Source organism: Cavia porcellus, unplaced genomic scaffold (assembly GCF_034190915.1).
Source record: "Cavia porcellus strain 051 isolate PalLab524CR breed Dunkin Hartley unplaced genomic scaffold, mCavPor4.1 scaffold_12, whole genome shotgun sequence".
Classification (NCBI taxonomy): Eukaryota; Metazoa; Chordata; class Mammalia; order Rodentia; family Caviidae; genus Cavia; species Cavia porcellus.
The window spans coordinates 69,384,515-69,397,196 of NW_026947495.1; the positions used below are offsets into that span (position 1 = coordinate 69,384,515).

Below are 12,682 nucleotides of genomic sequence, written 5' to 3' on the forward strand. Positions count from 1 at the left end.
GTAGAAGGAAATTCCCCCCTATTTGCTACATTGCCTATAGTCAACCTCTCAAGGGATGTCCAGATCACTGGCTCCCACTTGCTAGCAGGCTCACAGCCACTCATGGAGGTGGGGAGGGGTTGCTTGGTTTCCTGGTGCTCCAGGTCCCAGCAGCCTGCCACGCTCACAGCCGCTCCAGTTGCATCACCGTTGCATGGCTTCCAGGTATCCCAGAGTCCTTCCCACATGGCCCACAGCTGGCAGAAGTCACCAAAGGTGGTCTAGCGAGCTGAAGAACTCCACAATGTACTCAGGACCAGAGCCATGACACTGGAAATCTGCATGCCATTTTCTTGGTACATTTGAAGCCTGTAATGTAAGGTACATTTGAAGCCTGTAATGTAAAGTGATGTATCGCACTCAGCTCTCCCACTAATGGAAGCTTTGGCCCTCCTGCCATTTTTCCTTTGACTTCTTGAGTACAAATCATTTTTATGAGCTAGGTACAAGAGCTCAACACACCTTAGATCAGTGATGGCAAACCTTTTAGAGACAAGTGCCCAGACAACAATCTAAAACCCATTTATTGATTGCAAAATGCCAACACTGCGATTAAACCTGAATACTGCAACTTTTTTTTATACTTTTTTTCACAACTGTATGCTTGCAAAGGGAGGCACTTATGCCTCTGAGCTAAATTCCCAGCCCCCATACTGCAGCTGTAATTTAGGAAACACAATCACTCATACATTAACAACATTTGTCTTAAAAACAAGTAACATGCATGCCATAGGTTCCCCACCATTGCCCCAGATGATTTGACACAAACTTGCATGTGACAGGCTTCTTTTAGGCATTTAAAATGATGAATTAAGGCCAGACATGGTGGGACTTGCCTGTGATTCTAGCACTTGGGAGACTGAGGCAGGAGGATTACTTCAAGTTTGGGGTTAGGCTGGGCTACAAAGTGAGTTCAAGGCCAGCTTGAACTGCATAGTGAAACCCTGTCTCAAAAGTGGGGGGGGGGTGATAAATTAAAATTCCTGATCTCATGAAAATTTGAGTCTGGCAGGGTGGGGGAATGGATAATAAATAAGGCAAATTTTAAAGTCTGCCAGAAGGAAGCGCATTAAGAAATAAAAAAGGATGGGAAAGAGTTGGTGAGTGTGGGGAGCAGCAGCACAGGGTGGGAAGGGCAGGTGCTAGTCACCATGGAGTTGAAACCCAGGCTGTCTGATGGAGAGAGGAGCCAGGTGTCGCTCAGCTTCTCTCCACTACAATAAAATAATGGAAAGAATTAACTGCTAAAGGGAAGAGGTTTATTTTGGCTCATAGTTTGAAGAACGTCCAGTCTGTGCTCACTTGGCCTCGTCACTTTGGACCTACTGTGAGGCAGAAACACACCCCAGTAGGACTGTGTAGCAGAGAGGCGTGCTCGCCTCACCAACGAGAAGGGCAAAGAGAGGCATGAGGACCCCCACAGTCCCTTTGAGGGTACACTGCAATGATCTAAAGAACCTCCTAGAAGGCCTCATTTCCACCACCACCACCACTTCCCAATAAGGCCATCTTTGGAACCCATTCTTCAACATGTGGGTATTTGGGGGACATTCAAAATCCAGACTATAGCAGTAAGATGCCTCTTAAGTTTAAGATCAAGGTTCCGGGAAGTTCCAAAGATGGTGACTTGATAGGGAGCTGGGTGGAGAGCCTCTCTGAGAAAAATAACTCAGACCCTAGAATTTAACATGGAGAAGACCAGATGAATGGAGAGGGATTCTCATGACCCAGGAAGAAACTGAGGAGAAAGAAAAGAAAGAAGAAAAGAAAAGAAAGAATGGATGAAAGGCTGGAACCAGATGTGCTCCTGGGACCAGTCCTGCGCTGTGCTGGGCTTGCCATGGAACCAGATGATTCACAGTCACACTGAAGCTGCAACCACCAATAACGGGAGTCAGTGAGTCCATGGCCCTTGGCGGGAGGACGCAGCACAGTGTAGAGTGGAGCCACAGTGGAAAGCTGCATTAATCTCAGTGAGTGCTGGAAATCGGGTCTCTCGGCAGGTGGGGCCGGCTGGAGGACATATTGGAGTTGGGCAGGATGGGCCTGAACCCGGAACCACAGTGGTGTCAGTCAGCCACGCCTGGCCCGGAGAGGGACCTGCTTGGGCTGGGTCACGCCCCTGGTCAGAACTCAATAGCCAGGGATGAAACTGGCCTGAAACTGTGACATCCACAAAGCACAGACTAACATGCTGAAGGCACTCACCAGTTGACTGGCTCAGAGGAGGGGGGCCAGCCAACATCGACCCTGTGTGCACCTCAGATAACAGTAAACTGGAGAAGGCAGCAAACCCCCAGCCAGCATGCTTTGAAAAACTGTAAGCAATACAGAAAGGGCCTGAGGCCTCCACCACACACCTGTCTGAAAGAAACCAGAAACATGACAAGAGAAAGAAATAAGAAAAAGCCTCCAGACACTGACCCTGGGAAAATAAGTCCAGGAGACATAAATACAGAGAGATCGAGGGCAGCAAGCATGCAATATCGGCCACAGCATCAGCGGACATAAAGAAATACCTTTGTGACCTTATAGACGAACTTAAAACTGAAATTCTAATCCAAGTGAGGCAAGATATAAAAAGATTAATAAAAGGAATGCTAAGCCCCTCTCAAGAAGACACAGATGGAAGAATGGAGGAATCCAGGAAAAAGAAGAGAAACCTTTGATGAAAAATATAAACAAAATCTAGAATACATGAAACAGATCCAAAGAGATTACCAGGAAATTAAAAACTCCATTGAAAGCTGGAAAAATGCCTTGACAGAAGCTAAAGTTAGACTTTCAGAATTCGAAGATAGATTTGCAATGTGTGATCATGAAAGAAAAGGCCTCTTAAAAATAACAAGGAACCAGGAAGTAACAACACAAAAGCTAGAAGACAACAAGAGGATCTATAACTTAACAAAAAATGTGAGCAAAGAAGCAGGAGTAACCACAAATGAATTACAAAGGCTATTCACAGAAATAATTAAGGAAAACTTCCCAAGCACAGGAAAAAGAAATGATATCCAAATAAATGAGGCATACTGAACTCCAGCAAACTACAACCAAAACAGATCTACACCCAGACATATAATAATCAAGAGCCCAGAAATTCACCACAAGAACAGAATATTAAAAGCAGTCAGAGAGGGGGCTAGGGATTTAGCTCAGTGGCATAAGTGCCTGCCTTGCAAGCAGTTGTGAGTTTGATCTCCGGTACTGGTAAAAACAAAAAGGACAAAAAAAAAAAAAAAAAAAGCAATCAGAGAAAAGAAGCAAATTATCTACAAAGGCAAATCCATCAAAATAATAACAGACTTCTCAACACAAACTATCAAATCAGGAAGATCCTGGACTGAAGTAGTCCATGCCTTGAAAGAAAATAACCTCCAACCCAGATTGATGTACCCTAAAAAAAACTCTCTCAAAATTAATGGAGAAACAAGAAGTTTCCAAGACAAAGAGGAACTGTGGGAGTTTATAGCCACCAATCCAACCCTACAAAAAATACTGAAGGACATTCTAGAGAGAGATAGAAACAAATACCAGGATTCCAGAAACAGTGTCAGAGAGGCCTCAATGAATGGGGCAGACAGTGGATTAAAGGAGAAAAGTGGACAAATAATAGCAGAAAAATAGAATAGCAGAGATGAGGCAGAGAAGGTGGGCTATGATCTCTAATGTAGATAACCTTGATACACTAACAAAAAGAAACACAGGCATAGTAGATCAGGAGACAGGATCCACAAAATGCTCTGAATACGAAATACACTCAACCTGAAAGAGGGTTAATACAAAATGCTCTGAATACGAAATACACTCAACCTGAAAGAGGGTTAATAAATTGAAAGTGAAAGATGAAAAACTGTTGCTTTATCTGACAGGGAACCAGACAGAAATAGCGACAACTCACCCAGCAGCGGCAGATAGATTAGAAAGTCATGACACTTTTGTGCAGTGGAGAACTACTCAGCTAGAAGGAAGGAAAACCTTGAGGCTTTCGCAAGTAAAGGAATACAGCTCAAGATCAAGCTCAGGGTAAAAGGGTTCAACACCACTTAGATAACAGGTTGCCCCCCTAATCTAAAAACTAAAGGAGTTAGTGGGCCCCAAAATATACAAAGCACCCTGAGAAAGGGAAAGGGGAGGAATTGTCTAAAAAAGGCAGGCAGAGGACACTGTTAATAGTGTATCAGGATTTAAAAGCCGTATTAGTCATCACTTTGTTTAGTTTGATTTTATTTTGTTCCAGTCTGTCTACTCATACTAGATTTGAAGGCACAGACAGTTATCCCCAAAATAGCAGGATATACTACGGTAAATATCCTTAATTCTCTGTTAACTTAAACTGAAGCCCTGTATTACATTGTCTTACTATGACTGATCTTATCTGAATCTGGTTTGTTAGACTACTGTTTTGTCTTGACTGATTTTATTCGAATTTGGTATGCTTGATAGTATCAAATCTAAGAGTAGAGGCAACTACTCTGAAGATAACAAGATATAATAAGATACCCATTCCAGTTCATTAACTGCTTTTGAAGTTCTACAATGTCTCCAATTTGTATTTTTATTAAAATTGCTATGCATTGCTATGTTCAAATATATTATGTCTGATGATGTAGACAATTCTATTGAAAATAACAAGAGAAAGCATAGTAGCTACTGTAGATCACCTAATATTGTGGTTTTTATATGTCTTTTTCATTTCATATTTTTCTAGGAATTTGTTTTGTTGTCTTGTTTGGATCTGTTTTTCCCTATAATACAGAAAGGATAGGTCTACATGTAGAGATTCATATATGTGGAGAATTTCCAAACAGTTTACAGGAACAGATTATATAATGCACAATGTAATGAACAGATACTCTGAAGAAGAGACACTAAAATACACAGTGCTAATTCTGTAGCATTATGATATAAAATCTAGCAATACTATTATTCACTGTTCAGAGTGGTATTAGTCTAATCTCTTATGTTTAATTTCAGCATACGTAAAGATATGTACAGCTACTTCGAAGAGAAAAAGAGACATTATGGCAGCCATTGTTGACTTCCCTAATGTCTGGTCTTAAAGACCTAAAAAGCTTTGATCATCCTGTTCTGATTAATTTAGTACAATAATGTTCAGTATGTATTCACTGTGTGTGAAGATGTGGTCAACTTATTTGGAAGAAAACAAGAGACAATATGATAGTGAAGAGCTCCAGTGGTCTTGCTTTGAAATCCCTGTTTCATTAAATTGTTTCTTTATTATCTGTTTTGTTCTGTTTAATTTTACCCTCTTTAAAATAAAAAAAAAATTTAAAAAAAGAGAGAGAGGAGCCAGGGTGGGCTGGCAAGTTAAGGAAGAGTCAGGCTGGAGGGGCGGGCTTGGGGGGAAGGGGCAGGAGTTACAGGAAAAGAGAGGGGATGGGAAGCCAGATCTCAGGAGGGCTTGGAAGATCATTTTTAAAACTTTAACTTATACTCAAAATGAAACTTCAAACTTTCAGAACCAAAAAGATCTCATAAAAAGAATTTTTTTTTTTTTTTTTTACAAAATACATTTAACAAACTATTTGAGCCAGCAACACCTCCTGCTTCGGGTGGCAGGGAAGCAACCGGGTTCAGAGCACTGTGCTCAGCACTGCCAGACAAGAAATAGAAGGGGCTGGGGATTTAGCTCAGTGGCATAAGCGCCTGCCTTGCAAGCAGGCAGTCGTGAGTTCGATCCCCGGTACCAATAAAAAGGAAAAAGACAAAAAAAAAAAAAAAAAAGAAGTGGCGCTGACTTGATCTCTTCTGGCCAGCCCTCTGCCTTTGTAGATATGGTCTGATCACTTGGCCACCTGTGACTGGCTGAAGCTCAGCTATCTGTAATTGAATGAGAACAAAAAATGTATTTCTAGATTAGGTTTCTGCTGGTTTATGTACAGGTAAAGTTGAACTTTGTTACCTAGGAACTCAAAATCCAAAGACAGCCTCAAGCCAATGGGCTGCTTACTGAGCAATGCCTAAACTTTCCAAAATAAAAATACCCACCCTCATTTGCCCTCACATGTTATCTACAGGAGAAACAAGACTCAGACTGGAATTCTAGGTATGCTAGGAAACTGTGAGGAATGTCTCCCAAGCGCGTGCCTACTGAGACTGACAAATGCCAGCCAATGATGAAGAGAATGTTCTCAGATGCTTAGAGGATGGAATGCCCCCACTAATGAAGGCATAAACAAAACTGCAGGAATCACAAAGCCCAGGGCTCTACCCCAAAACAGAAGCAGAATACAGGACCAGAGCTGAGCAAGGGACCCAGGTCCAACACAGAGCACAGCGTGTGGGAAGGAGGTCTCTGAGGAAGTAAGAAACGCAGTGGGTCAGATCCGTGTCTGTGGGCTTGGGAAAAACTTGAATATGAAAGGAACAAAGGGTAGAATATACAAATGTATAGAAATCCCTTCCCAGATCTCTTCGCAGTCTGGAGGCGTCCACATGTGTAATTCCATGGAAAAGTTATTGGAATTCTAGTTAATCCACCACTTCCACTACAACATACGGCGAGAATAAAGCACTAAGGCATATTTGTAGTTGTGGGGAGCCAACAGGGATCCTAAGTCCAGTTAGAATAATGGCCAGCCAGAACAAAGGCCTTGACCCAGGGCCAAACCTGGGTTTTACTCATTCTTGAAGAGGGGAGTGCCTTGGGGACGAGTGACTGAGAGAAAGTGGGAAGTACGTGAGGGCTGTGAGCTGCGTTAGGCAGGAAGCCTGCAATATACACATTGCAGAGAAAGCGAGATACAGACAGAGAGACAGAGACAGAGACAGAGAGAGAGACCAGAAGAGTAGCAGAAAGACCAACCTGCATATCACAGGTTGGGGCAGTACCTAGTGTCTTGGGGTCAGTGCTTCAGTGTTGATGTGTAATCTACATGCCCTGAGACATCACAGATCCCTTCTCAAGGCTCAGTCTCTCATGCTAAGGACAGCATGGCATCTGTTGGGTAGCTCATACATACTACTTGGGAGCTATAGTCGGGGGCATTACTGCCCTGTCGCATTGCTTTAAAGGCTATGTACATCAGTCCCTCTGCTAGACCCATTTGCATTGCTTAATGCCAATTGAGAAAATGCTCTAACCAGCTCCGTACATATCAATACATAGGAATAGGGCCAGGTTTAACCAAAATGGAGATAACTGATCTCCTCTCAAGGAGCTGTCCTGGTGGTCTTCCATAGGAATGAACAATCCATTTGGACTCCCCTTTGAATGAGACCTACAGAGAAAGAATGAATTCAACACCATGGCTTGGCTTTGCACTGTCATTTTTTAAATACAAATCTGAATTATTTCCCTCTCTCTCATCAGTATGGCCTTTATAATTGATTACTATCCTTGAAATGTCCTAGATTGGGACAGAGATTACCCCCCTTCAAATCTGTCTTATGTTTCTATGACATCACCTCATCATTTTTTAGCACATCTTTACTTTCTATCATAAAGAGATAGACACCCTGTGGACAGAACCTGCCTTTGTACAGTGCCCTCCCTTACCCAGCTCTACACCATGAGCTTCAGGCCATGGCTGTAGCCATTCAACAACTCCACGCCTGCATAGGGCGCGAGAGTGGCCAACTAACTGACTGACCTTATTGTGGACCAAATGCCCCAAGAGAAACTCCAGGGAGAAGAGACAGCTCAGGGAGAACAGATAGACTGGGCCAGCAGCACCAGCCCAAAGAAAATCTCTCTCTAAATGATAAAGGCTATTTATGACAAACCTACTGCCAACATCATATTGAGTAGGGAAAAGCTGAAAGCTTTCCTCTAAAATCAGGAATAAGAAAAGAATGTCCACTGTCACCACTTCTGTTCAATACAGTACTCGAGACATTAGCCAGAGCAATAAACAAAAATTGAAAAAGAAATGTATAGGAAAGGAAGGAATCAAATTTTTATTTGCAATGACATGAGTCCTACAGAGAACTCAAAAAAATTCAACCAAGAGACTCTTGGAATTAATAACCAAAGTAAGTAGCACAATAGGACAATCACACAAAAATCAAAAGCATTTCTGCATACCAACAATGAACTCACAGAGAAAGAAATTCAGAAAATACCATTCACAATACTATCAAGAAAAATTAAATATTGAAGAATTAACCTAATCAAGGAAGTGAAATATGCAATCTACAGTACTCTGAAAAAGGAGATTGAAGAAGATATCAAAACATGGAAAGATGGGCTGGGGATTTAGCTCAGTGACTAAGTCCCTGCCTGGCAAGTGTGAGGTCATGAGTTCTATCCCTGGTACCAAAAAAAAAAAAAAAAAAAATGGAAAGACATTCCATTCCTAGATAAGCAGACCAAGGTAGTCAAATGACCATACTTCCTAAACTAATATATAGATTTAATACAATCCCAGTCAAAATACCAAAAGCATTCCCCACAGAATTAAGGAAAACAATTCTACAATTTATATGGAACCAGAAGAAACTCAAAATAGCAAAAGCAATTCTGGGTAATAAGAACAAAGCAGGAATCATCACATTCCTGAACCTCAAGTTATAAAGCTATAGCAATAAAAACCGCATGGTACTGGCACAAAACAAATACATAGCTCAGTGGAACTGAACAGGGGATGTTAAAACAGTCCCAGTCACATTCAGCTATTTTTGATCTTTGACAAAACAACCAAAAACACATTGGAGAAAAGGTAGCCTACTTAGTAAATGGGAAGAAATTAGATATCTACAGGCAGAAGAAATTAATCTAGGCCCATATTGCTCATCATGTACTAACCTGAAATCAAAATGAATCTAAGATATAAATGTTAAAAATACAATCTCCTGGAATACAAAATTGGTAAAATTCTTTGTTTTGTTTTGTTTTGTTTTGTTTTGTTTTTGTTTTTTGTTTTTGAGACAGGGACTCAGGGCAGGGGATTTGGCTCAGTGATGTAAGCACCTGCCTGGTGAGTGCGAGGTCGTAAGTTCAATCTCCAGTACCAAAAAAAAAAGAGAGAGACAGAGACAATGACATGCAGTTCGGGCTGGCCTTGAGCTCACTTTGTAGCCCAGGCTAGTCTCAAATTTGCAACAATACGCCTGCCTCAGCCTCCTAAGTGCTGGTATTACAGGTATGAGCCACCATGCCCAGTTGCTAAAATTCTTGAAGACATAGGTAAAAGTATGAACATTCTGAACAGAACCCCAAATGCACGAGAAATAATACTGAGAATCAACAAATGGGATCATACGAAATTAAAATGCTTCTGCACAGTGAAGAAAACAACCAGCCTACAGAATGGAAAAAAATTGCTTGCTATTCCTTGGACAGATAATTAATATCTGGGCTATATAAAAAACTTAAAAAAATTAGACCCCCCCCAAAAAAAAAAGTAAAAGACCCGATCCAAAATGGCCCTCAGAATAGACACTTTTCAGTAGTAGTACAAATGGCCAATAAGCACATAACAAAATATTCAACACCTTTGGCTATTAGAGAATTACAAATTAAAAGGCTGAGGTTCCATCCAGAAAGGATGGCTGTCATCAAAAATAAAATAATAACAAATTCTAGCAAGGCTGCAGGGGAAAATGAGCCTTTATGCATCATAGGCAAGAATGTAAACTGTTGGTTGTAAAATGTACAACCATTATAGTAATCAATATGGAGAGTCCTCAAAAAGCTACAACTAGAAATTCCATTCAACCCAGTTATTCCCGTTCTAGCTATCTTCCCGAATGGCTTTGAGAGACTGTCTCACAGTGCTGCATACATACTCATGTCTGTAGTAGCCCAGTTCATAACACTAGCACAGCTAAGCCTTAGAATTGACCTGAATGTTCATCAGCAGATGAATGGATAAAGAAAAAGTGATATTTATACACAATGAGGCACTTCTCTGCCATAAAGAAGGACAAAACTTGAGTCATTTGTAGGAAAATGGACTCCTCTTGTGACCATAATGGTAAGTGAAGTAAACCAGACATACAAGCTTTAATATCACATGGCTTTCTTTATATGAGAAACCCAAAATATAAGGAGCAAAATGAAAGAGAGAAGGAAATAAGAAGATGTATATTTTGCAAGTGATGAAGAAAGGGTGAAGGAGCAGAGGAGGATAAAGGAATCAAGATGTTCTGTGCATGCACCGATTTTCCGTGAGAGATATGGCCATTATGTACTGTCAACAGGTATTAACAAAAATAATATTGGGGAAGAAATGATATCGTAGCCCTACCTTGTACCTTTCCTGCTCCTACCCTGTCATTTTTCCAAGTAGGACATGAAATTTAAAGACTAAAATCAGGACATTGCATACATTTATTTCTACTGAGGTGTAATTGCCGTCAGGGCTTTTAAACAGAGCTAGGAAACCCATTTGTTCAGAAGCAAGTTTTACCATTTTAACAGTGAGGCATGCAAGAATAGAGTACGTTTTCAGATTCGATGCTCTGAAAAGGATGTAGGGTTATTTATGGTATGCCAGCTGGGTATACACTATCTGAATCTAATGAAGAGAAAACATCAAACCCAAAAAAAATCATTAAAAATTCAATACAGGCACTCACAAGCTGGTCTGAGGCATTCATCCAAATTGCCAGGTATGAGGAGATAAGGGAACAAATGCTGGAATGCACCTTCGGTGAGCCAGCTCCTCAGGGACACTCAGATACACTCAGGTGCTCACAATAACCCCGGCTGCTGCTCACGCCCCAGGCCTTCTGGCTGCACTGTCATTTCAAGCCACTTGCAAAATCTTCACAAGGGTGAAGCCACTGGGGTCAGTTATCATCTCCCAAGCTGTGAACGCTGCAGGAACCAAGTGAAAAGGCAGCTGGCCAGGGCCAGAGCACCAGGGCAGAAAGTGATGGCCTGGGCAGACACTGGGAGCAGAGGCCACAGCAGAGTAGGACAATTGCTAGAGCCTAAGGCTGAGACTCATGGAAGAAGGCAGCGGACCGCTGCACCGCTGCACCGCTGTCCAGACCATGGCGGACTAGAGGACTTGACACTGAGGAGCTGTCATGGCTTATGTCAGTGTCCCCCAAGCCTCATGCAATTATAGACTCAACCAAATGTAGCATTTGTGATTGGTTTGTTGTCCAGTGCTCGGATTGGTGGTGTGAGTGCTCTACCTGCCTAGGGGTGGAGCCAGAATATGATGTAATGGTGGGAAGAAGGTGTGTGTCTTTCTCTTGCCAGCTCATGCATTGCTGTTTACAGCCATCAGAAGGGCTGCCCTGCCATGCCATGCTACCTTGGAGCCAAGTGAGTATGGACTGAAACTCCAAGAACTGTAAGATATAAACCTTTCCTTCCCTAACTTTGGGCATCAGGTATTTTGTCTCAATGATGAGTAAAAAGTAACTAAGACAGAATGTGGGATATCATCCGAATCAACCACAAACCCATTATCAACAGTCTGCAGTATTCCATTCAAAGGAGTACACCCCTGTTAGCAGGAAATATTCATATATGTTAACATCATTAATCATCATTAATAATGATTTTGAACCCCAAAACCAGTAATTACCTTATCATTCCCCTTATATAAAATTCTCAAAATATAAACTGATAAATACTGGGTGGACTGGAGAGAGAAATGATGGAGATGGTGGACATGGATATGTTTGTTATCTTGGTCACACTGGTCATTTCAGCTGAGCACATACCTAGAACTCACAAAATAGTATGACAGAATTACATATAGATTATTGAGTGGCGATTTTATCCCAATCAAATACTTTTAAATTTAAAAAGGCATTCTTGCAAAATATTGAAAAAGGCTGAAAAGTTATTCCAGAACATAGAGATTAAAAGGATCAGCAAACAAATGCAATACTTGATCCTGAACAAACCTCACATTAAAGGAGAAAAGTTGCTCTACAAGACATTGTTGGACAGTTAATAAAATCACAATGTGAGCTATGGTTTAAAATATTGAACCGATGTCTAGTTTCCTTATTTTGATTGTTGTATTAAAGATATTCAGCTTCTGCCTCGGATATACATACCAAAATGATTCCCAGTGTTGAACCAAAACAACTTGACCCTTTCCAGCCTCTGTACTCTAATGATGCTTGGCTCAGAGGGGCTTCTATGCATAGTAAGCTGTCCCCTCCCCTGATGAACGATAAAGCATATCCATTTAACCAAGAAACAGTTTCAGCCATCATGGCAGCCAAACTTCCAGCCAACCAGGCTGAAAGCTGCCAAAACATAACCAGACAGGGCAAATGTCAACCCTTAACAATCAGGTTGTTTCACTACACCGCTGTTTTGGCTATAAACACACAGCAATTTGTACAAGGGTAGAACATTTTGAACAATCTTCGGTCTGGAATGCTGCCCAGTTTTAACTCTTTTCTTCTCAAATAAATACTATAAAATTTAACTGGTCTCAAGTTTTCCTATAATGAGGGTAAAGGGCATGATGTATGCAAACAAATGGTTCAAACTATCAAGTATGTCTCTCTCCCTATAAATATAGGAAGAGAGAATTACAGTGCAAATGTAGCAAAATATTAAAAATTGGTAATCCAGGTGAAATGTAAATATAAAGTATTTTAAGTGGTGGCCTCTATAAATTAACCAGGAATGGCAAGGGTTGGTGCAAAACATTTTGGGGTTTAAAACCATTTTATTTTTAAAAAAAATATGTATATTACT

General features: G+C 41.1%; 1 protein-coding gene across 1 annotated transcript in view; it reads left to right on the forward strand.

Moving 5' to 3' along the window:
* Dnajc10 (DnaJ heat shock protein family (Hsp40) member C10) overlaps window positions 1–5,280 on the forward strand; it is a 57,897-nt gene extending 52,617 nt beyond the window's left edge. Inside the window, exon 22 of the mRNA XM_063259402.1 lies at window positions 5,014–5,280. Within this exon, the coding sequence (XP_063115472.1) occupies window positions 5,014–5,022 (9 nt within the window). The 3' untranslated portion in view covers window positions 5,023–5,280. The remainder of the gene's footprint in view (window positions 1–5,013) is intronic.
* Window positions 5,281–12,682: the final 7,402 nt, after the last annotated feature.